The sequence below is a fragment of the Hyaena hyaena genome, unplaced genomic scaffold, assembly GCF_003009895.1.
Source record: "Hyaena hyaena isolate Hyena2069 unplaced genomic scaffold, ASM300989v1 scaffold_256, whole genome shotgun sequence".
NCBI classification, from domain to species: domain Eukaryota; kingdom Metazoa; phylum Chordata; class Mammalia; order Carnivora; family Hyaenidae; genus Hyaena; species Hyaena hyaena.
The window spans coordinates 630,707-655,626 of NW_024080885.1; the positions used below are offsets into that span (position 1 = coordinate 630,707).

At 42.0% G+C, this 24,920-nt stretch overlaps 1 protein-coding gene across 1 annotated transcript; it reads left to right on the forward strand.

Annotated features, from left to right (window-relative positions):
* The first annotated feature begins 1,089 nt into the window (after positions 1-1,089).
* Positions 1,090-24,430, forward strand: DAD1 (defender against cell death 1). The gene is made up of 3 exons (XM_039245202.1): positions 1,090-1,389; positions 11,935-12,109; positions 24,188-24,430. The coding sequence occupies exons 1-2, from the start codon at positions 1,179-1,181 to the stop codon at positions 12,063-12,065; spliced, it is 342 nt and encodes a 113-aa protein (XP_039101133.1). The 5' UTR covers positions 1,090-1,178; the 3' UTR covers positions 12,066-12,109; positions 24,188-24,430.
* The last annotated feature ends 490 nt before the right edge of the window (positions 24,431-24,920 follow it).

The window sequence follows — 24,920 nt, forward strand, 5'->3', positions numbered from 1 at the left end:
TGGGTGGCAGGGTTTGAACAAGGCAATGCACTTTTGGGCCTTTGGCGCTGATATCCTGGGATATTATACAAGATTCCAGATACTAGCTTGCGAGTAAAAGGTTGCTAAACTTGATCATTTATTGTCTAAATGTTAATCGATTGTTTTCTCACTCCCTGCCCCCAACACGGACCCTTTTAAGACCGTATCTGAAGGGCCCCTGGGTGGTTCAGTGGGTTAAGCATCCAATTTGGGTTCAGGTCATAATCTCCAGGTTCCTGAGTTCAAGCCCCACATCAGGTTCCATGCTTTCAGTGTGTGCTCGGATCCCCTGTCCTATCCCTCCCACCCTCCTCTCCGCCCCGCCCCCCCACTGGTTCTCTCACAAAAAACAAACTGGAAAAAAAAAACCATATTTGATTGGCCCAACGGCACCTACAATTTAGCACAATGCCACGAGGCGACCAATAAATGTTACCTGATTTACTAATGCCTATGAATTTAGGTTCTACTGCGCTTATTCGTAAGCGCTCCCAGGGCCATATCCCAGTCCAGTTCAGGGCCAGGTAGAGGTCAAGCTCCTTGCCTCTATCCGTTCCGCACTTCCTTCTCGCAATAACCAAGTCTAAACTGGTGCTTGCGAAGTTCTTAGCAAGCGGTGTTTCTCACTGAGGGGGAACTTAACTTGCTCTAATGATCTGGGACACGCATTTCTGCCCTAAACAGAGCTAGGGCCGCGCCGGTACTGAACTCCGACAAGCCAGGCATTGGCAGTGAATCTACGAAGACACAGGTGGTCCGAAGGAAGCCCTAATTCTAGGGGAGCTACACCTTCCTTTGTATAACCGATCCCTCTCTTTCTCCCACGCTATCTTGTTGCTACAGCAACTGTGGGCGTCACCAACCTGACCGCGGAAGTAGGACAAAAAGAGTACACGTCTCCAGGCCAGGAACAGATCCATTGCGCAGGCGCATTAGCTTTCTCTGGCCGTGGCGCTTTCTGTGGATGTATTCTGCGTCTGCGCATTAGTTATTTCGCGCCCCCCCCCCCCGACCTGCGTATACGCCTGCGCAAAGTGGCGAATCGGAAAGGGCGGAGCTGGGCTACAGCGGGGCGCAGGCGCCAAGGCTACATCCGGCGTGGTCATCGGTTTCGTCCGGAGTTTGCTGAGAGCAGGCCGATCACCGAGTGTGTAGTCATGTCGGCGTCGGTAGTGTCCGTCATCTCGCGGTTCTTAGAAGAGTACTTGAGCTCCACTCCTCAGCGTCTGAAGTTGCTTGACGCGTACCTCCTGTACATACTGCTGACCGGGGCGCTGCAGTTCGGTTATTGTCTCCTCGTGGGGACCTTCCCCTTCAACTCTTTTCTCTCGGGCTTCATCTCTTGTGTGGGGAGCTTCATCCTAGCGGGTAATGATTCTATAAGAAATCGCAGTAATAATGTGTTTACCTTGGCGCGCTGCTTTTATTCCCACAGCACTCTCTTTTATATCAGATTACCGCCTCGTGAAGTTATGAGAGGAGTTGGCCTTGTCAGTGGGGAAATTGAGGCTCGGAAAAGTTACCACAAGCCTAATACCAAACAGCCGCCCAGCCGCTGTAATTAAGTCTCTAGAAAAACCCTCTTCATGCTGCTGCTCAACCTGGTGATCCAGTTCACTGTGTTCATAGTGGTCCAGGAAAACTCCAACTTTCACTTAGTTTTAACTAATATCTTTAAAGTTGGTAGACCTTTAAAATGAAAACCCAGCCCTGAAACATCTCTGTCACCTTGGCCGAATCACCGCTAACTGCCAGTGAAACATTTCAGTGAACAGTGTCCAAACTATAAATACAGGTGGTTTGCCCGTTGAATCAACCTTTACTTGACTTTGGCTTTTAGCTGCTCCTACTTATTTCTTGTGGATGGAACTGTTATTTCATTATCCCGAACTCAGTTTTTATTCACATAGTTCTATTTTAGCTTTTATTCTGATTCCCAGCATTTGAAACCTTGTAGACAGTCATTTTAACAAGAGCTGACAGTCCCATAATTTTTTTTTTTTGGCCAAAATCTGACCTTTTCTTGCCCAATAGGAACAACATGAATGCCAAGTTCAGGCTTGGCCCATGAGTGTTTACTGGTCTACTTTATAGGGGACCATCAGATGGGCCTTTCCAGTCACTGGTATCACCTTCTCTCTGACTTTGAGAACATGCCAGAATTAATTTTTCCCCCAGTGTGATTATTATCAGGCCATCAATTGGATTTTGAATCAAATACAAATACTATGATAAAGGCTTTGGGAGTGCATCAGGTTTATGCTCCTTGTCCTCGATGAGTTTACAGTCTAGATGGGGCGCAGACAAAATACAGGATTAGAATTGTTCATTTATAGTGGTTCTTTGTTTATAGGTCTGTAGAATGGTTTTTACACAAATGCTAGTTCAGACTCAAAGCAGAGATATTCTGCTTTCTCTCTCAGACTTAAACTAAGCCTGAAGACTTAATGACTTGCGCACTAATCTGGTCTGGGGTTTTAGAGTGAATAGTCTGTTAGTCGGATATTTCATTATGATTTTGAGTTTTGTCCTACATGACCAACACTAGGCTCTCTGTGGCAGCATCCTGGCTATCAGGAGTTCAGATGTTACCATTCCATCATATGCACCAGAAGCACTCCCCTTTTTACTCCAGGTCCTGACCAATCCCACCTGCCCTCACCCTGTCCCCGACTTTTTGTGACTAGGAATTTTATTATCAAGGCTGGAGAAGGAATTTTGACAACCTCTAGGGACTTTTGTTTGATGATTTTTGTCTTCCAGGTCTGCGGGAGTAGGAATGAGTTGAGATCTAAGCTGATTAAAAAGAAAGTTTATTGCTGAAGTCTCCCTGGTTTCACAAGCCTCTTAAGGTTAAGAATGCCTCCTCAGGGGTACATGGAACAGTGTGATTTACTGAAGAGTGGGTGTGGACTACAGTTGTAGGTTATTAATGTGATAAAACCAGAGCAAATTATTTTTATTTTATTTATTGTTAATGTTTATTTTTTTGAGAGAGAGACAGAGCACGAGTAGGGGAGAGGCAGAGAGAGAGGGAGACACAGAATCTGAAGCACGCTCCAGGCCCTGCACTGTCAGCACAGAGCCTGATGCAGGACTCAAACTCAGGAACCGTGAGATCATGACCTGAGCCGAACTTGGACACTTCACCGGCTGAGCCTCCCAGACACCCTGAAACCAGAAGATTTTTTGAGCAGATAACTTTTCCCATTTTTTTGAGGCTGTTGTAGCTACAGTTGAGTTGGCAGACTCCCCACCCTCTTCCGCAGTGAGAAGTCATAGCTTATTTTTGAAGAGAATATCTAGTGAAAGGATACTTTAATAGTGGAGTTAATATGGAGAGTTGGGATTTCCAAAGCTGTTAAATAATAGGTAATTGGACCAGAGAAATGAAAGTCACTTCAGGAAAAGAAAGGAGTCATGACAATTCATAGTTACCATCAAAGGGTATCATTTGCATTCTTTTGACAGCATTGCCTTTAAATTGCCCTTACTACCTCTTCTGCTCTTTGTTAGTCCAGATCCTAAACAGGAGACGTTTTTAAGTGGGGGTTTTTTTTTTTTAATTGAGAGAGAGGAACTAGGATCTGAAGCAGGCTCCATGCTACATACAGTGAGTCCCAATATGGTGCTCAAACTAAAAATCCTGAGATCATGACCTGAGCCGAAGTCAGATACTCAACTGACTGAGCCACCCAGGTGCCCCTCCACAGGGAACATTTTAATGGGAAATTTGAAATACGGAGTTTATCGTTTGTTGTGATTGTAGGGAAGGGAAGCCTTGTACCTATTTATGGTGCTGGGTTGCTAATTTTCCTGTGGTTTCCTGTTAGAAGAGAAGAGAGGAGGCCATTTAGCTGGAAAATAGGAATTGTAGGAGATTATGTTGAAAGTTTAGGTGGTGCTGGTGGATGCTAGAGCTTTGAGTGCCAGGCCAAAGGTTTTATTCTGTAGGTAATGGGAAAGCATCTCAGGATTTATATTTTATTTTATTTATTTTTTTTTTTATTTTTTTAAAATTTTTTATTTTTTTAATTTACTTTTGAAATGTCTACACCCAGTATGGGGCTTGAACTCACAACCTGGAGACCTCGAGTGGCATACTCTTCTTACTGAGCCAGCCAGGTGCCTGCCCCCAACCCCCTGCTTTGTTTTTTTCTAAATTTAAGTAAGGGAGAGACTTACAATTGATGTTAGCCTACACTGGTAAATTAGAGGGAAAAGTTACTTGTCTGGTTTGCTAATTTCTTTTTGGTAGTCTATTTTCTTCCGTTCCTTCTATATGTGTTAATTTAACAGATGCTCTTTGGAAATTGAACAGTGTTTTTTTTTTTTTTTTAATATTTTTATTTATTTCTAGGAGAGAGAGAGAGAGACAGCGTGAGCAGGGGAGGGTCAGAGAGGGAGGGAGTCACAGACTCTGAAACAGGCTCCAGGCTCCAGGCTCCGAGCTGGCAGTCAGCACAGAGCCCGACGCGGGGCTCGAACCCACGAACTGCGAGATCATGACCTAAGCGAAAGTCGGACGCTTAACCGACTAAGCCACCCAGGTGCCCCTGAACAGTGTATTTTTAAATAATATAGAAAGCTGTCACACTTTTTTTTCTTTGCTGTCATACTTTTTTAAAAGCCTGGTGTTATTTGGTCTCAGTGAAAATGATCTGTTTTCTTCTATTCCGTGATGACTGGGAGACGTACCTGTGGTTTCAAGGAGCCAGAGGTAGAAGATTGCCATTGAGAAATCTTTTTTTTTGATCAACAGTGTAAAGTATAGTAAGCTTAAAAAGACAGATTTCATATTTCCTTAGCAGCTGACTGTTTATCTTATGGTTAGATATCTCTAGCTGAGGACATCTGTTCCTTTGTTAGAGTAACATTCTCGGGTTGGCAGCCCTTCTAGTTTCCTTTTTTACCTAAGTGAAATCCGTCTTTCTACTCATTTGGAGTGCTATTTAGGAGGGATAAGCAGAAAACATGAAGATTTGTTAAAAATAAGTCTTTGATCTTGAATTCAGGTTTTAAGTCATTTTTACAACTTTTGATTTGTTTATATTCTCTATATGAAACAGTTTTGGATTAAACCTTCCAGTGTACAAATCCAAAAGCAGTTTGAATTCAAAAGGCAAGAAGGCGTAATCCAGAATATTTACTGTCTCATGGGAGCTCTTGGGCCATGTAGACTGGAGTCCAGCATTTCTTAGGGAATTATCTATCAGATTTATAGGTCCTAATATTATCTATCATAACTGCTATCTAAGAGATTAGAAGTTTGCTAACCTTGTGCCTTAGAGTCCTGTTTCTAAAGCTTTCATATCCGTAGCTAGCTCTCCATCCTCAGTGACTCAGGCTCTCAATATCTGTTTTTTATTAAAAAATTCTGGAGTGGGGTGCCTGGGTGGCTCAATCAGTAAAGCATCCGTCTTTGGCTCAAGTCATGATCTCACGGTTCGTGGGTTTGAGCCCCATGTCGGGCTCTGTGCTGACAGCCAGCTCGGAGCCTGGAGCCTGCTTCGGATTCTCTGACCCTCCCCTGCTCACGCTGCCTCTCTCTCTCTCTCTCTCTCAGAAATAAATAAAACATTTAAAAGAAATGGGGGGGCACCTGGGTAGCTCAGTCGGTTGGGCATCTGACTTTGGCTCAGGTCATGATCTCAACGGTCAGTGAGTTCAAGCTCCACATTGGGCTCTGTCCTGACAGCTCAGAGCCTGGAGCCTGCTTTGGATTCTGTGTCTCCCTCTCTCTGCACCTCCCCTGCTTATGCGCGTGTGCTCTCTCTCTCTCTCAAAAATAAAAAATAAACATTAAAAATTTTAAATAAATGTTTTTAATTTTTGAGAGAGGGACAGAGAGACAGAGGGAGAGGGAGAGGCAGTGCACCAGCAGGGGAAGGGCAGAGAGAGAGAGACACACACACACACAGAATCCAAAGTAGGCTGTAGGCTCAGAGCTGTTAGCACAGAGCCTTACATGGGGCTTGAACCCACAAACCGTGAGATCATGACCTCAGCCAAATTTTTCTTTCTTTTTTTTTTTTTTTTTTTTTTTAGGAGAGAGAGAGACAGCGTGAGCAGGGGAGGGTCAGAGAGAGAGGGAGTCACAGACTCTGAAACAGTCTCCAGGCTCTGAGCTGGCAGTCAGCACAGAGCCCGACGCGGGGCTCAAACCCACGAACCGAGAGATCATGACCTAAGCGAAAGTAGGACGCTTAACCGACTAAGCCACCCAGGCACCCCTAAAAATCTTTTTCATGGCACCAGGCTCTTTCATGGTCTGATCCCGTCTATACCTCCAGCTACATTTCTTGTCTCTGCTTCCTCTGTATTTCATACCCTAGCATTATTGAGTTACTTGGTATTCTCTGAATGTGCTATCTTGTCTCAAGCTATTTTACTTTTGCTTAGCTGCCTGGGAAATTCTTCACTTCTTAGACAGCTCAGCTCAAGTGCTGCTTCCCTTTGGAACCATTCCTTGACTCCTCCAGCAGATTTTGGTCTTTTTTCTATATCTCTATTTCACGTGTGTGTGTGTGTGTGTGTGTGAGAGAGAGAGAGAGAGAGGGAGAGAGAGGGAGAGGGAGAGAGAGGAGAGGGTGGGAGGGAGGTGTGGCACTTTGATATGGTGCTGTATTTGTGTGTCTGTCTTCCCTCTGGAAGGTGGGCCTCTTGAGGACAGGGACTGTCTTTTCATCTCTGCATCTTCAGTGCTTAACACTGTATATGTTAAATTGTGAGTGTGCTCTTAATTAAATGAATACTAGGCAATTAGGTGTCAGATTCTCTGCCAAGGTACTGAGGATGAGCTGTGAGACCCACAGACATGGTCTCTGCTGTCCTAGAGTTTTTAATTTAGTGGGAAATACAGACAAGTCGGTGGACGTAGTGCTCTGATGGAGAAGTATTGGTGAAAATAGATGCACATATGGGCACTCAGCCTTTCTCAGTGTCCTATAATACTTCCCTAAATGTTTATTTTTCCAAAATAATGCATCATAACTTCTCTCTTAATTTTCTTCCGTATATCCTCTTTTCCTTTATTCTCAGTTGATTTCTTGTTTTATTTTTTTTTACTAAAAACGTAGACAGGAATCCTTTCATCTTCCCAGCACGGAGACCTAGCAGCTCATTTGCACCTATACACTTACTCTTTGACTTACTGCCCGTGATAATGGTTGATGTGTCCCTTTCCTGTCCAATGCCAGCTCCCTCACTTGGATAGTGTTCTCTTGCTCCCTCAGGGACTCAACTTCTGCAGTTGTTTTTCCATTCTGCATTATTAATATTTCTCTCTCAGCAGCTCTTCCTGCTCACGGGTCCTGTCCCCATGCTTTAATAAAATCTCCTTTTTTGCAGCAAAAAACAACAAAGAAAAAGCCCCTCTCTGTCTCTACTGAATCATTCCCATCATACAAGCATACTGTGGTATTATCCGATTAGGAGGCACCTGGGAGGCTCAGTCAGTCAAGCCTCTGACTCTTGATTTTTGACTCACGTCATGATCTCACAGATTATGGGTTTGAGCTCCACATCGGTCTCTGTGCTGACAGTGTGGACCTTGCTTGGGATTCTCTCCCTCTCTTTTTGCCCCTCCCCTGCTCACATGTTTGCACTCTTTCTCTCTCTCCCAAGAATAAATAAATTAAAAAAAAAATTGGTCCCAGATACCCTTCCAGCTGCCATTCCATTTCTTCCCCATCATCACAGAATACCTTGACAGAATAGTTGCTGCTTCTGCTTTCTCACTTTCTGTTCATTCCTTACCCTACTCTTGTGGTGGTCTGTCCCCACCACTCCAGTAAAACTGCTTGCCATCTTGCCAAACCTAATGGCCACCTATCTCACCTTGAGTGAATGTACAACATTTAGTATGTAACATGGTTGGCTGCTTCGTCCTGTTGGAAGTACTTTCTTCTTGAAGCTATTATAGCATTACAGTATCCTGGCTGTTCCTTCTCACCTCATTGGTTTTCCCGTCCTTCTGTTTGTGCTAGGTACTTCTCTGTCTCAGGACATGGTGCTAGATACCTTCTGTTCTCGAATTTCTTTCTGTAGGTGGGTTTAAATAATGTCTGCATAACTACAATTTGCCACATTAATGTTTTTAGTTCTGACCCATTCCTTGCATTCCAAATTAGAAAATCCACTTGTTCATCTTCACACAATATCTGATCTGAAACTCCAAATTGAACCTTTCCACCCAGCCATCTGCCTCTTTACCAGTCAGTATGTTGGTTGAAGTCAAGACTTCAGGTTTCTTTGATCCCTTATTTCTAACATCCATTTCATCAGCAAGCCCAGTCTTCTCCAAAATACAGCCTGTGTCTCTTCACTTCTGTTCATTTTTACTACCATTACCTGACTTCAGTTCCTGTGCAGTTCCTCTGCTCCTTTAACTCTGTAAACCATTCTCTACTGCAGTTCTAGCAACCTTAAAATTATAAATCAGGTTTGTTTGTTTTTTTAGAGAGCGAGTGCGAGCTGGGGAGATTGTTGAGGAAGAGAATCTTATTTTTATTTTTAGAAAGAGAGTGCAGGGAAGAGGGGCAGAGGGGGAGAGAGAAAGAGAATCGCTTGCAGGCTCCAGGCTCAGCACGGAGCCTGACATGGGGTTTGATCCCATGATCCTGGGAATCATGACCTGAGCCGAAATCAAGAGTCAGATGCTCAACCAGTTGAGCCACTCAGGCGCCCCTAAGTCAGATTATTTTACTCATATACTCAAAACTCTGAAATGTTCCATTGCACTTAGAACTGCATCCAGACTCTTTACTGAAGCTTTACAAAACCCCACAGGATTTGGCCCTTGTCTTGCCCTTAATCACTACAGTCTAGTCAGTCTGACTTGTTATTACCTAGAATATGTTCAAGATTGTTCTTGCTATCTGCATGCTCTGCCCCTAGGTCTTTGCCTGATTGGCTCCTATCTTTCAAATTTTGGTCTTAAGTAGCACTTTCAAGAGAGGCCTTGTGTGACTACCAAATAAAAGTAGCTTCCTAGTCACTTTCTTATTACCTTGTTTTATTTTCTTCATAGCACATATCACTACCTGATATTTCCTTGTTTATTTGCTTACTTATTATATGTTTCTATTAGAGTGTAAATTTCTTGGGAGTCAGACTCTTGTCTGACTCTTCTGTGCCATGTTCCCAGCACCTGAGATGATGCATGGCACATACTAGGTGCTCAGTAAATATTTTGCTGGGTGAATGAACATTTAAGTAGACAGATTGAATTAGAACCGCTTAGATGAAGCTGTCTGTCTTAGGAGGTAGTAAATTTCCATCTCTGGAAGTACTTAGTGAGAGACTGAGGGATCATTTGTGGAGGAGCTTTTTGAACAGATTTTCTTTGCCATTTTTGTATCCCCATGCTTATGAGGGATAGGGCACCCCTATCAGTAATACAGGCTCTGGAAGGTGTGTAATTCCCCCCCCCCTCCCCCGGGGATGGCTTCTCAGATTCTAGTAGTGGAGAGTATACTTTTGATCATATAGCCTCCCCCAGTATGCCCACCCCCACCTCCTCTTCGGCATTTTATGTATCAAATCGATGTTGGACTTTATAACTCCAAGGTCCATTCTGTCTCCATGGAACTCTGATTCTTTTCGTTGTCATTCAAATAAGGTGGGTTACTATGATGTGGTAATGAAAAGACATCAATTCATTAGTTTAGCCACCTTCACAGGGAGCTTCTCTTTTGTCCCCTCATGTTTTCTGAAACACTACTCTGTCCCCACCCTCAATCTCAAGAGCCACTGTTAATAGTTTGGTCTCTATTTCTCCAAATTTTTTCCTAGGTTCCAACTAACAGAAATGTGAAAATAGTATCTTTTTCTTAAAAGAAATAGTGGAATAATTTTTTGGCTTTTTTTTCCACTTAATATATCTTGGATATCATTACTGTCAGCATATAGAGAATTTATTTCTCTCTCTTCTTAAAAAAAATAATTGCATGGGATTTCACTGCATGTCTATAAGTGTAATTTATTGAAGTAATCCCCTTGATGACATTTGGATTGTTCACTTTTTTCAACTTTATGAACATGCTGTTAGAAATTCTTTGTTCTGCTAGACAAATTCCTTATTCAAAAAGTAAAAACATTTTAAGTTTTAATGGATATTGCCAACTCTCCCAAATGGTTGAACCAGTCTGTACTCCACACAGCAAGATTTTAATTAGTTGCCCTTGCTTCAGTCAGTGTCTTTCATATTTTGAAGGATCCAGGTGCTTGAAAAGATAAGTAGTGTTTCCACAGTGTTTACATGTTTAAGTATAATGAAAACTGTTGCCATGGTGATGGCCTCTGGAGAAATAGTTTGGTAGTTTTCTGATCTTTGGGTTAGATCTCAGTTCATTTCGTTTTCTTGCTTGGTGATGTAGGGGATGCTAGCCTGAAGCAAATTTGGGTTTTCTTAAGTAGTGTAATTATTTAACACAGGCATAAAGATATTTGGAAAAATGTACTCTTGGAGCTTCCATTTCATGTCAAATGGTGACTGACATATCAGGTTGGCATCTTCAAGGATATAGAATGTGGCAGTGGAGTTTGCAGTCAAGATTATATAGTTTAAGTTTCTTGCCTTTTTTTGAGACAAGCAGCTGCTAGAACTTTAAGATCAAAGATTATAACTATGAGGTCTTCATGAATAAGCATCTTGCATTTATAGTCTGTGCTATCCAATATATACATTTTATTAGAAAATAATTCACAGTTTGGGGTGCCTGGGTGGCTCAGTTGGTTAAGCATCAGACTCTTGATTTCGGCTCAGGCATGATCTTGCAGTGTTCTGTGCACTGACTGTGTGGAGTCTGCTTGTGATTCTTTCTCTCTCTCTCTCCCTCTCTCTCTCTCTTTCCTCCCTTCTCCTTCCCCCCCACCCCCCTCTTTCTCTGCCCCTTCCTTGCTCACATGCACACACACTCTCTCAAAATAAACTGAAAACAATTTGCAATTTCATAACTTTTTGTCATTGAGCCCAGCCCCTTTGTTATTGCCTCACCTCCATCCCGTTAGAGATATAATTATAAATGTAAATTGGGAGATAGAGTGGGGCGCCTGGGTGGCTTAGTCGGTTAAGCGTCTGACTTTCGCTTAGGTCATGATCTCGCGGTTCGTGGGTTCGAGCCCCGCGTCGGGCTCTGTGCCGACTGCCAGCTCAGAGCCTGGAGCCTGTTTCAGTCTGTGACTCCCTCTCTCTCTGACCCTCCCTTGCTCACGCTGTCTCTCTCTCTCTCCTAGAAATAAATAAAAAAAAAACATTAAAAAAAAAATTGGGAGATAGAGTTCTGAAGATATGTTAGTTATCTATATCTTTTTCTGAGTGAGCTTTTGGTTTTTAGCTTGAGACACATTTTTTTTTCTTTCAATTTAAACAAGAGCATAAAATTTAAGTGTATAATCATGAGTTCTTAAATTCACCCGTCTGGCCGGCACCCAGAACAACATACAGAACGTTATCAGTACCTAGACTCCTCCTTGCACCTTCCCAGTCATTCCTCTTCCTGTGAAAGAGGCTTATATGGCTTATATTTTCGTAGATTGGTTTGCCTCCTGATAAGCTGTATATAGATGGGATCCTACAGCATGGGTTTTTGTGTCTGGACTGTGTTGCTTCACATTATAGTTGTGGGATGCCTTCATATTGTGAAGTTCTTTTTCAGTGCTGCGTGATATTTTATTGTGTGCGTATGCCATAATGTATCCATTTGACTGTTGAGAGACATTTAGATTGTTTGTCGTTTGTGGCTGTCATGGGTGGGCTGTCATGGGTATCATTCCTGTACGTGCCTTTGGATGCACTTATGCATCATTTCTGTTAGAATTTCTGGAACATAGGGTATGGGTGTGTTCATTAGCAGTCATATTTGTGTTATTTTTCTAGATAGTCATTTTCATGTTTTGCTTCTTGTGCAGTTTGCCTCAGGATACAGATCAACCCACAGAACAAAGCGGATTTCCAAGGCATCTCCCCAGAGCGAGCTTTTGCTGATTTCCTCTTTGCCAGCACCATCCTGCACCTTGTTGTGATGAACTTCGTTGGCTGAATTGCTCCCATTTACTTCATTGAGGAGTAGGAGACTAGAAGAGTGTAAGTAGTGATCATACCCCTTGTCCCATAATGTTGATTTTAGGAATGGAAGTCAAGTGTGGCTGCTTTTGATAATAGTTGCAGGGTTTATTGCTGTTAAGACATTTGCAGAACTTTCTACTGTTATGCAAAGTATGCATTAATATTATCGTGCAGCATCAGTGCTGTCTCTCTTTGTCATTGTCTTCTCACTCTTTTGCAAATCATTAAGATAACAGAAAATAAGAGTTTGCCTGTATACGTTAATTTCTGCATCAGTAACGCCGTGAAAGTAATGGAGATCTTGGAAGAGACATAAACTGTAGGCTCTGCCTGGAGATTTGCTCATAATTTTTTTTCTTATTTTGATCTTAGTTAACTTTAAATTCTGGACTATTGTCCCCCTAGTACCTAGTATAGTGCTTATACCTGATAGACATCCAGTATATGCTGAATGAAGGACTGTGGCCGTTTGTTAGTGTGTGTGCTAAAATGGAAATAAACGGAGAAATTGGATTAGCTTGGGGGAAGACTTTAAAATACAGGATGAGATGTCATTTGGTTCATTTGCTATTTTCCTTTTATGAGCGTAGAGCTTCTTTTTTATGTAGAATCTCAGTATATAAAACAGCAATGGAGCTGGAGTTGTTTTGATTGACAGAGTTGAAAAACCCTCTCTACTTGGCCTCTTTCAGATGTGGTATGCCCTTTCTTCCAAGCAGAATCCTAAATCTCTAAGAAGTACATGAGTGTTTTCCAAACTGTGTTTTGACACTGTTATTTTATATATAAGAAAACAGAGGCCTCCAGTGGCCACACAGTTAGGCGGTTGCAGAGTGGCGCCTTCGCCAGTGGTACTCTTGGCCCAGTGCTCTTCGAGTGCCCTGCCTGGCTTACTGACCAGTGAATGAGCTCTTTTCTTTGTCTTTGCATTACAACATTTAGTGTTGCTGTTGGTTGGTAGGAAAAAAAAGAACCTTAGCAAATGTTTTCCTTTTTGGGAGAAGAATATCTTAGGACTAGCCTCTGTAACTATAGAAGTCTGTCATGTTTGGGGCACCTGGGTGGCTCAGTCGGTTAAGCGTCCGGCTTCAGCTGAGGTCATGATCTTGCTGTTTGTGGGTTCGAGCCCCGCATCGGGCTCTGTGCTGACAGCTAGCTCAGAGCCTGGAGCCTGTTTCGGATTCTGTATCTTCCCTCTCTCTCTGACCCTCCCCTGCTCATGCTGTCTCTCTCTCTCTCTCTCAGAAATAAATAAAAACAAACAAACAAAAAGTCTGTCATGTTTGTACTAATCGGCAGTATAACACAAGAGTTAGCGGCGGTGCACAAAGTGTATGCAGATCAGTTTCTGGCATGAATGAGAATTGGTTACTTACAGTGTTAGATTAATTCTTCCCGTTATTGATAGCAACCACAAAAACAGTTCTGTTAATTCAAGTAAGGTTTCATTTTTGGTAGTGGTACGTTGACAGAAATGATTTATTTCAGTGAAAAAGTTTGAGAAGTACTTCTCTCTACTATTCTAATACAATTTAACTCTTTGGAAACCTGATCAGGACTTGAGCTTTCCCCCTCCCAATCCTTACCACACCTTCTATGTCACAGTCAGTGCCTTGTTACTTGCAATACAAACAAAAGTAAAATGTGACTCTTACCTTTTCTAGTAGAGAAGGCCTATAAACATTCAGCATAGTTAGAGCCACACCAGAGATCTGAACAAAGTACTGTGGGAGTCCAGAGAAGGGAGTATATGCCATCTGGGAGGAGAGGCAGCAGACAAGGTATCTGAGAATGAGAACTCTTTGATTACAGCTAAGAAACCAAACCACCAACATTGACCTTACACTTGCAGACCTCATGAGTGATTCTTGGGCTCTCTAATAGTAACCTTGCTGGTAAAGTCATACGTCTTCTGACTGACTGACTTTAGATTACTAAAATTATTTCTTCTAGATGAGTCACGTGTATGCTTAGAAGGGAACAGAGTGAACAATTCAAGGGTGTTCTTTAGGCTCAGGGAGATACCAAATCATGGAAAATGATTTCCTAAGCTGTCGTGATTGGAAGAGGACTCTGCTGTAGAGAGCTTCGTATTTCAAAATTATGACATAAACAGAGACAAAAAAGCAGGCTCAGCAGGAACTGCGTCCTATAGACTGTATTAACAACTTAGGGCCGCCTGTTCAGCTGGGAATTATGGGCCCAAGGTACAATAAAATCTTCTAATCCCAGATTACAGTGGTAAATCATTCTGTAGAGAGTATGCTCATTGAAAAATCCTTTTCTCAGGGATATTTCCCTAAAGATTTTTCACAGAGATCTTTTGTTTGACACAGGTTATACTCTCCTGTTTGCAATTAAAAAAACTTTTTTTTTAATGTTTTATTTATTTTTGAGAGAGACAGCATGAGCAGGGGAGGGTCAGAGAGAGAGGGAGACACAGAATCTGAAACAGACTCCAGGCACTGAGCTGTCAGCACTGAGCCTGATGCGGGCTCAAACCTATGAACCATGAGATCATGACCTGAGCTGAAGTCAGATGCTTAACCCACTAAGCCATTCAGGCACCCCTTCTGCTTGCGATTTTTAAGCATATATCTATTTTCCTTTTTTATGTGCTTTTTATTTTAACTTTTTTTTAATTTTTAAAAAGTTTATTTTTGAGAGCGCGCGCGCATGAGAGAGAGAGAGCGAGCACGCGTGCGTGAGCGAGTGAGCAGGGGAGGGGCAGAGTGAGAGGGAGACACAGAATCTTAAGCAGGCTCCAGGCTCTGAGCTGTCAGCACAGAACCTGACATGGAGCTTGAACTCATGAACTGTGAGATCATGACCTGAGCCAAAGTTGGATGTTCAACCAACTGAGCCACCCAGGTGCCCTTAACTCTTTTTTTTTAAGTTTATTTTATTATTTATTTTGAGAGAAAGCATGAGCAGGGGAAGGGGCAGAGACAAGAGAGGGAGAGATGCTGTCAGTGCAGAGCCCAACGTTGGGGCATGAACTCATCAATTGTGAGATCCTGACCTGAGCCAAAATCAAGAATCAGATGCTTAACCAATTGAGCCGCCCAGGCGCCCCTGCCCTTTTAATGTGTTTCTAACTCAGCTCTCTGTGTAGTGTGCCAAAACACTTTTAAAATAGTTTCCAACCAAGTTCTCAATATTTATACCAATTCAGAAGGTAGAACAAAACATCTCGAGCAGAATTCTCCATACTTGCCAAGTACATTGAGCGTTGGGTATAACAAGAATAAACATCTATAGTGTATTGCTCTTGCATGAATTTGGGGATGACATTTAAAACTAGCTGAAATGTAGTAGTTTTTCAACTACTCTAAAAAAAGGCAGATCAAAAGAAAATGGCATGGAGTTAAAATAAATCTGTTCAAGGAGAAGTAATTAACAGATACAGATAGCGAGAGCTCACCATGGGTCAGGCTTCAAGTGCTTCTTGTTCTGTGTCATTTATTTATTTTTTATTTTTATGTTTTAAAAGTTTGTTTATTTTGAGAGAGTTTGAGCAGGGGAGAGGCAGAGAGAGGGAGAATCCCGCGGGGCTTGACCCCACATACCACGAGATCATGACCTGAGCTGAAATCAAGAGTCAGACACTAAACTGACTGAGCCACCCAGACACCCCTGTCTTACTTTATTTTTAAAATAACCTCATGGGGGGGCTGCCTGGGTGGCTCAGTCTGTTAAGCCTCCGACTTCAGCTCAGGTCATGATCTTACAGTTCGTGGGTTCGAGCCCCGTGTCAGGCTCTGTGCTGACAGCTCAGAGCCTGGAGCCTGTTTCAGATTCTGTGTCTTCCTCTTTCTCTAACCCTCACCTTCTCACGCTGTCTCTCTCTCTCTCTCAGAAATAAATAAAACATAAAAAAAAAAAAAAAACCAACCTCATGAGGGGGGCACCTAGGTGACTCTGTCAGTTGAGCATCTGACATGATGCTCATGTTATGTCAAGTCATGATCTCACTGTTCGTGAGTTCGAGCCCCACATCGGACTTGCTGCCATCAGCACCGAGAGCCCACTTTGGATAATCTGTCCCCCTCTCCCTCCCCCTCCCCAGCTTGTGCTCTCTCAAAAATAAACAAACAAACAAAAAGAATAAAATAACCTCAGGGGCGCCTGGGTGGCTTAGTCGGTTAAGCGTCCGACTTTCGCTTAGGTCATGATCTCGCGGTTCGTGGGTTCGAGCCCCGCGTCGGGCTCTGTGCTGACTGCCAGCTCAGAGCCTGGAGCCTGTTTCAGTCTGTGACTCCCTCTCTCTCTGACCCTCCCCTGCTCACGCTGTCTCTCTCTCTCTCTCCTAGAAATAAATAAAAATTAAAAAAAAAAAAAAAAAAAAAAAGAATAAAATAACCTCATGAGGATAGGTTTGCTAATTCCATTAACAGAAAAGAAAGTCGGATAATACAGGCACGCCACCTAGGCATGCTTACTTGGTTGAGCATCCAACTTCGGTTGAGGTCATGATTTCATGGTTCAGGGGTTTGAGACTCTTGTCGGGCTCTGTTTGGACAGCTTAGAGCCTGGAGCCTCCTTCAGATTTTGTGTTTCCTTCTCTCTCTGCCCCTCCCCTGCTCATACTCTGTCCCTCTCTCTCTGTCTCAAAAATAAAACATTAAAAAAAAGTCTGATAGGGGCGCCTGGGTGGCTTAGTCTGTTAAGCGTCCGACTTTTGCTTAGGTCATGATCTCGCAGTTTGTGGGTTTGAGCCCCGCGTCGGGCTCTGTGCTGACTGCCAGCTCAGAGCCTGGAGCCTGTTTCAGAGTCTGTGACTCCCTCTTTCTCTGACCCTCCCCTGCTCACGCTGTCTCTCTCTCTCTCTCCTAGAAATAAAACATTAAAAAAAATTTTTTTTTTAAAGTCTGATAATCCAGTTTGACTTCAAAAAGTTCTCTTATACCCCATTTTTGCTTGTTTAGAGTATTTGATGCAGAGTTAAAAGAAATGTGTTTAAAAAGTAAGTTATTTATCTGTGTTCCCCTTATTATTTTCTTTCTTTGATTTTATTATAACAGTTTAAAAAGTACAGAAAAGTACAGAGAATAATCTAACCAACCACTACTGGGAATTAGGATTTTGAATGGATTAGGGGCGCCTGAGTGTCTCAGTCATTTAAGCATCCAACTTTGACTCAGGTCATGATCTCTCAGTTTGTGGGTTCAAGCCCTGCATCGAGCACTGTGCCAACGTCTCAGAGCCTGGAACCTGCTTTGGATTCTGTGTCTCTGTCTGTCTCTGCTCTTTCCCTGCTTGTGCTCTCTCTCTCCTAGAAATAAACAAACATACAAAAAAAATTAAAGATTTTGAACAGATTAGACATTGTAGATTCAACTAAAGTTTCCTTCCTTCCCTCCACTGTAACACCAGAGCTCTATGACAATTTCATTCAGCCAGGACTAATGTAAAACCTAGATCTATTAACACCACGTTTTCCAACCTTCAGCCTCTGTGGTCTCCCTAAAACCATCCTGTGGTAAGAGAGCCACCCAGTTGGCAGCACTGGTTATATAGGTGGCTATCGCGGTAGTAAGAATAAACTCATGATTTTATGTATGTATGTATGTATTTTTAAAGTTTATTTATTTTGAGAGAAAGAATCCCAAGCACGTTCCACACTATCAGCACAGAGCTCAAGCTCAGGAACTGTGAGATCTGATGGAGCTGAAGTCTGACGCTTAACCAACTGAACCATCCAGGCACCCCTCGCTTTATTTTTCAGCAGTCTCCACATCCAACATGAGGCTCGAACTCAGTGACCCCAGAGATGAAGAGTCGCATGCTCTACTGACTGAGCCAGCCTGGCACACCACTCGTGATATTGTTTAGATGATCCTAAAAATGAAATTGCAAAAGTAAAATATGCTCCTAGCGAGCTTTGGAGTTGCTGATCAGTGTCTGGCACCTCGGCAGCTGTAAATTTATTTTGGAGAAATTTATGACACAGAAGTTCAGTAGATTTGAATATTTTAAAATTTACATACTATCTGTAAACTATTTCTTGTGTTTCTTTATGTCTCTTTGTGAAGCTCTTTTAAAAAACTGTCAGCTTATCTGAGGTGTTCTGAAGGCAAATGAAGAAAAGAGGGACATAGCTACATTGGATCAGTTTGGGAAAGGAAGTTCCTGATGACAAGGTCCCTGGATCTGAGGGAAAGTGAACTGGGCACAAGGGACAAACCTGAGCTTGGAAATGTGCTCAGCCCCTGGGGAAGTTGTTTGCCAACTGCTCCAATGCTCATGCTAAAATCTTATTAGTGTTCCATTGTTTTTATAATAGAGGCCATTCTCCCACAGATCTTTAAAAATTCATAATGTTCAATCCTGGCTGGAACAAGGGGACTAACAGGGCTGGGCAGAACAGAACTCTGACAAGAAGTGGTATTTACAAATAATTGCTATTGGCTTTTTGAATTTATCAGGGAAGTACAGTGGTCCCCTCTTCTCTGTGGGGGATGCATTCCAAGTTCCCCAGTGGATGCCTGAAACCACCACTGGTTCCAAACCCTACGTATACTATTATTTTTCCTATACATACATACCTGTGCTAAAGTTCCGTTTATCAGTTAGGGCAAGTAAGAGATTAACAACAGTTACTAATAACAAAATAGGACAGTTGTAACACATCTTGGAATTAAGGTGTTGTGACTATATTCTCTCAGAACATCTTACTGTTCTGTAGTCAGCCTTCTTGTGATGATGTGAGATGATCAAATACCTATGCGATGAGATGAAGTGAGGTGTGTGATGTAGGTGTTGTGACCTAGTGTTGGGGTACTATTGACCTGACAATATGTCACGAGGGTCACCTGCTTCCCTTATGATTGACTGCAGTAACTGTGGAAAGTGAAACCTTGACTAAAAGGGTACTCCTGTGTAGTGTCTTCTGGAAGATTTCCCCTGGAAGGGAATCTAAATATTCTTTAGGCTCTACTGCCACCTAGTGGCTTGTACGTTTCATATGCCCAGAATGTACTAGGAAGCAAAAGTTGAGTTGGATGGGGGCGGGGTGGGGGTGGGGAACCACTGATACCTTTGTGATAAAATGTAGTTTCTTTGTGGTCACAGGAGGGCAGCAGAGGTCCAAGTGGGCTTAGATGCCAGGTGGGGGTTTCTCTACATTCTGGCCACAGGTAGGCAGTGTGGAGTTAGGCTCAAAAGGTCATGCAACCTTAATGAGGCTTAGGGATTTTTTATCCAGGATCCTCAAGTGCACGGAGACCCACAGATTTCCCCCTTTATTTCCTTTTCTTGTCAATTGAAGAGCACCTTTTTGATTCATCCTAGACTTGTTTTTGCTCCCAACATGACCTCCACTGGTAATAATCTTTAAGGTTTTTGACTGGGGGGCGCTGTTCAGTTTTTATTCCATTTTCTCTTTAACATTTCCTCTTATATTGAATTAGAGCTAGCCACCAAGTAAGTTCTCAAAAAGGGAACTATTCTAAATTTGTGGACTTTATTTTGAGCTAAACATACAGTATAATCTTTTTTTTCCAGCCCCCCCCCCCTTTTTTTTGCCAGTTTGAGGGGGAGATTAATTCTTTACCCATTGTTAAAGCCCTAAATCTGCTTATTTTATGACTAATGACTAATTAGTGATTATGAACTATATGAATTAATATGACTAATGATCAGTCTTTGACTATGTTCATAGACTGACATATGAACTAATGACTAATTGGTGATTGAGCTCTATTTTGTATTTGGTCTGTTTAAAGCTCCCAATAAAGAAAATATATCAAGTAGAGTTGTGTTTATGAAGTTCATTGCTGCCCTAATTCCTTACCTTATTTCTCCATCCTTGCAGCTTGAATAATTCCTACCCAAGTTGTATAGAAGGCTCTTCTGGGGCCCACTGTGCTTACCTCTAATGCTGTACTTTAGCCAATAGTTATGAAACTGTTCATTTGCTTTCCTATCTCTCCCACTGAACTCTTGAATTCCCTGAAGGACCTCAGGGCTTAGCATGAAGTGAACAGTCACTGTGCATGTTTGTTGAATGAGTGTATGAATAAATAAATCCTTTCAACTGTAAGAAAATACTATAAAAATAGCTAAATCCTTAGTTACTGGATGCTAAGACATGGAAAGTGCTGTGGAAGAAAAAAGCCAAGGAAGAAATTTGTATGAGGGACTGTAGTGTAGAGCACAAGCATGAGACTAGAAATTGGAAGGCCTGCATTGTAGAGTTTGCTCTATTAACTAGTTGACTGGACAAATAAGCTTGTTTCTGAGGCCCAGTTTCCCTGGCTGCACAATGAAGGAATAGGCCTGGATGGTCATCACTCTCTTGCAGCTGCTATAGCCCATGATTATTAGGATTTATGATAGTTCCCGTTGTGTTTGAGGCAGATTGTGCTGTTTATGTGGATCCTCACTTGAGCTTTGCTTTTTTTCTTCATTGTTGCTTTTTATCGTATTACCAGATTTCCATCATCATCCACAAGAGGTGGAAAGTTAGTGTCAGTATGTATAACAAAAGACACAATGTTTGCATAAGATTGCAGTGTTTGCAGTGCATTGCATTGCAGTGTTGCAATGTTCGCAAATTTGGTGACATTTGCAAAATGTTTTACATTTACTACATTACCAGGCTTGTGGGACTCACATATACTCTTAGACACATTAACCCATGTGATCCTCATGGCTCACCTTGCGATGAGGTAGATGAATAATAATATTCCTATTTTACACATGAAGGAGTTATACCTTGGTGAAATTTAATTTTTAAAAAGTAACCTGTACACCTAATGTGAGTCTCAAACTCATGACCCCAAAATCTAGAGTCCCGTTCTCTACAACCTGAGCCAGTCAAGCGCCGTAACCTTGGTGAATATTAAATTAACTTGTCCAGGCCCTGGAACTATTTAAAAAATTTTGTTTTTAATGTTTTATTTATTTTTGAGAGAGAGAGAGACAGCATGAGCAGGGGAGGGTCAGAGAGAGAGGGATACACAGAATCCGAAGATAGGCTCCAGGCTGTGAGCTAGCTGACAGCACAGAGCCCGATGCGGGGCTCGAACCCACGAACCGTGAGATCATGACCTGAGCTGAAGTCGGACGCTTAACCGATTGAGCCACCCAGGCGCCAGGCCCTGGAACTATTAAGTGATCGAGTGGTAACCTGATAACAGATATTTGACTCTAAACTTAGATTCTTTCTTCTCTATTTTGTTCAGAGACTTTTGGATGATAAATTACATCTTTTTGTTAAAAGATTTTCATTAAAAATATTAAACTTCTCTTTTTTCAATGAGAAAAGCTTAGGAGAGATTGATAAGAAAAAAATGAAAGTAGGCTATCTAAAATATTTCTGCCTGGCCACCCACATTGGGTATAGAGATTACTTAAATAAGTAAATAAAATATTTCTACAAAGATGGTCACCTTGGGTCCAGAGGACGTGCTAGAGATGGCAGATCAGGAGACCTGACTTTATCCAGAGGATGACCTTGGTCCAGTGCTCTCTAGTAGAACTCTGCAACGTGGAAATAGTTCTAAGTCTATATTATCTGGTATGGTAGCTGCTAGCCACATGTTGTTAAATGAACATTTGAAATGTGCCTGACTGAGGCACTGAATTTTACATTTTATTTAATTTTAACTAAGTTTAAATAGACACGTATGGCTAGTGGCTTCAGTGTTAAAGACAGCACGGCTCTGGAAAAATCTGTTAAACTCCCAGTACCTACTGCCTCCTCATCTATGAAATGAGAGGATCAGACTAGTTGATCTGTAAAGCCCCTTTCATTTTTAGAAACGCATGATTCATGCCTTCTGAAATTGTAGTGATTCACATGGAGCTGGGAACCTAGAATTTCTGCAGAATGGTCTTGATTCACATTTTCTCTAATTTCGCTGTTAATTGGGTGACCAGGATCCAGGATACGACGATTTGAAGGAAAATTAGTATCTGAGCCTATGCTCAGTGTTGGTGTCTGAATAGAGATGATGCTGGAGAAGAATACGGATTCCAAATAGAAATGACCCTGTCTGGCATTATCTTTTGTATCTATACAGAGAATAATTATTTTTAACTTTGTGTTGTGCCTGGCTTTCTGTTAAGATGATTAGAGCAGACTGATCAGATGGCGCTGTCTTTTCTGCATGCATGAAATAGACTGAAGAAGTCATGCTAACTTCTCTCAGTAGGTGCCTTCCATTTTGCATGTCTTGATATTATGGGAAGAAATTTTATTAGTTTCCTGAAACCTTTATCCCCTGGTTAGCAGTTGAAGCCATTCTTCTGAGCTGTTGAATAGTCCAGTTTTGTTAACATTTCAAAGAATCCTAGATCCTCTGCTTTTAGAATACTATCTGGTAAATGTAGTTCTGTCTTAAAAGAAGGGAGCAGATTTTTTTTTATGTAGAATTTTCTGAAAACAACTATCATGAGACTTAATCTCATGAGTCATTTTTGCCTTCTAGATGGACCAGCCCTAGTGTCTTAGATTTGTTTGACCGTTTTAATACCATAGAAACTCAAAACTTGACTTTTGCACTAAACTAAGATTTCTTTTATAATTCTGTGTCAGGGCTTCTCACTGAAATGGCCTTATGTTCCAGTCTGCTTTCACCTGGCCATTAGAACTGATGCATTCATAATTCATAGTCTGTGGCCAGAGTGTGGTTTTTTGTTTTTTGTTTTTTGTTTTTTTTTTTAGTTATTTTCTTTTTTGAGAGAGAGAACACAAGCAGGGAAGGGTCAGAGAGAGGGGAATAGAGGATCTGAAGCGTGCTCTGTGCTGACAGCAGAGAGCCTGATGTGGGGCTCAAACCCACCAACCGTGAGGTCATGACCTGAGCCGAAGTTGGATGCTTAACTGACTGAGCCACCCAGTCACCCTGAGAGAGTTTTTTGCTTAACAAATTTGATGGAGTGGGGCACCTGGCTAGCTCAGTTGGTGGAGTGTGTGACTCTTGACCTCAGGGTTGTAAGTTTGAGCCCCCTGTTGGGTGTAGAGATTGCTTAAAAAAAAAAAAAAAGTTTGATGGAGTGAATAGGTGAGTTTTAATAGGTTTGTTTGTTTTTGGCACCATGAACACTTTTCTTTTATGCATATCTTATAATTCTACTGATACAAGAATGTTGTATAGTTCTATATCATGTCTCTAAGCACCATTGTTACTGACATAAAAGCATTCTGGGTAGAAGTCTCATATCTTTTCCATGAAGCTCTGATGCTAGAATCTCTAGGTCACCATAACTGGTACGCAGAATAAGGTGGTGTCCTTTTACCTGCCAGGGTAGCTCCACTCTTCCAAAAGGTAGTGCTTTCCAACCCTTTTCAAGTCGTGACACCCAAAGGAGATTACAGTATGTTCATGGCACACTGCAGAGAAAATGACTCGGTGTACTGGAGCCCATAAAGCTACAGGGCCACATTTTGGCTGCACCCATATTGCAGCACACAAGGCAGACAGCTCTCCTGGATTTGGTTGGGGAGGAACCATCTCACAGCTTCCAGCTCGCATCTCAAGTGATTAGCGGTAGGGTGACTGCTTCTCTTGGAGTTATCCTCCACCTTCTTGCCAGAAATAACCTTATCTGTCAGTGAAAATTATTTCTTCTCTTTCCATGTTAAATTGGAGATTGGGAGTTTTTCTCTACTTTTTCTCTCTTGAATTCTTCCTTTTACCCCCTGTTCTTCCAACTGAAATTGAGTGCTTTGTAGGCTTTCTAGATCCAGAAAAGCCGTGTAGGCTCATTGCATTCTTCGTCTCCACCCCCCAGAGAGTTTGTGAGCTAGAGAGGTCAGAGTGACTTCTGTTAAGTCACGAAACTTATTAATTGTAGACCCAGGGTTGGAACTCACGCCTACAACTCCTAGTAAGTTTTGCCTCAGTGTACTTGGAATTCAGATTTGAAGATTCCTTTCTATGGATATGAAATGTTCTATGAAAAATATTTGCTTTATTCTGGTTGTTCTAGCCTGGCTTAAATACTGTCCAGCATTTGGGAACCCCATGGTTGTCTTTGTGGGTTTAGAATTTTGTTTTAAGGATTTGGGGTCCTGTCTTGTAGTGTTCTAAGACATTTTTTTAAAACCTTGGATATCTCTCTTACCTTTCTGCTTCTCTCTTTTAGGTTCACTTTTTGCTTTCCCCTGGATAAGAGCTTTTGAGATGGCAACTTGGGACACGTGGATTTTCTTCAGATTTATACTTACTGCCGACTCTGATTTGGGATGTAGGTGGAGACCCCAGAGAAGTTCCCTTGCTTTTGTGTTAGAGCAGTTTTGTAATGAGTGTTTATGAAGATGACCTTTACTTTCCATTAAGTGTAACCTCCTTTTTGCCTTTCAAATTAATAAACTCCATGCCACTCCTTCTTGTGCCTGTGGCTCTGTTTTTTATTTTTCTTCTTTATTGGTATTACAATCCTTCTTTACTTTCAGTCCTCTGCAGAGCCCTTTAGAAGCGGAAAACTTGCAACTGTGAATCTGCTTCCCAGTTTTCATTAAGTGTATCTGAAGCTAATGACAAAAGGCAGTGCTGACGACCCTGGGAAATGACAGTCCTTTGTCTTTTCCCTGTGGCTGGTAATCCTTTACTAATCCCACACTTGTTGCAGGTGGTTCCATGCTTATGACAATGCATTCCTGGAGCTGCATCATTAAGCACTTTGTTAGAAATTGAACTCCACGGGTACCTCCATGTTTACATGCCTCAGCTTGCTTTAGTGGTGAAGAGTGAAATGTGGGCAGTGTGAGCAGAGTGCAAAATGTGAGAGTTGTATGTATGTTTGTGTATAGGAAACGGTACTCTCCAAACCACTTGCACAAATATTTTCTCATTTTGTTCTTGCCACCATCTTGGGG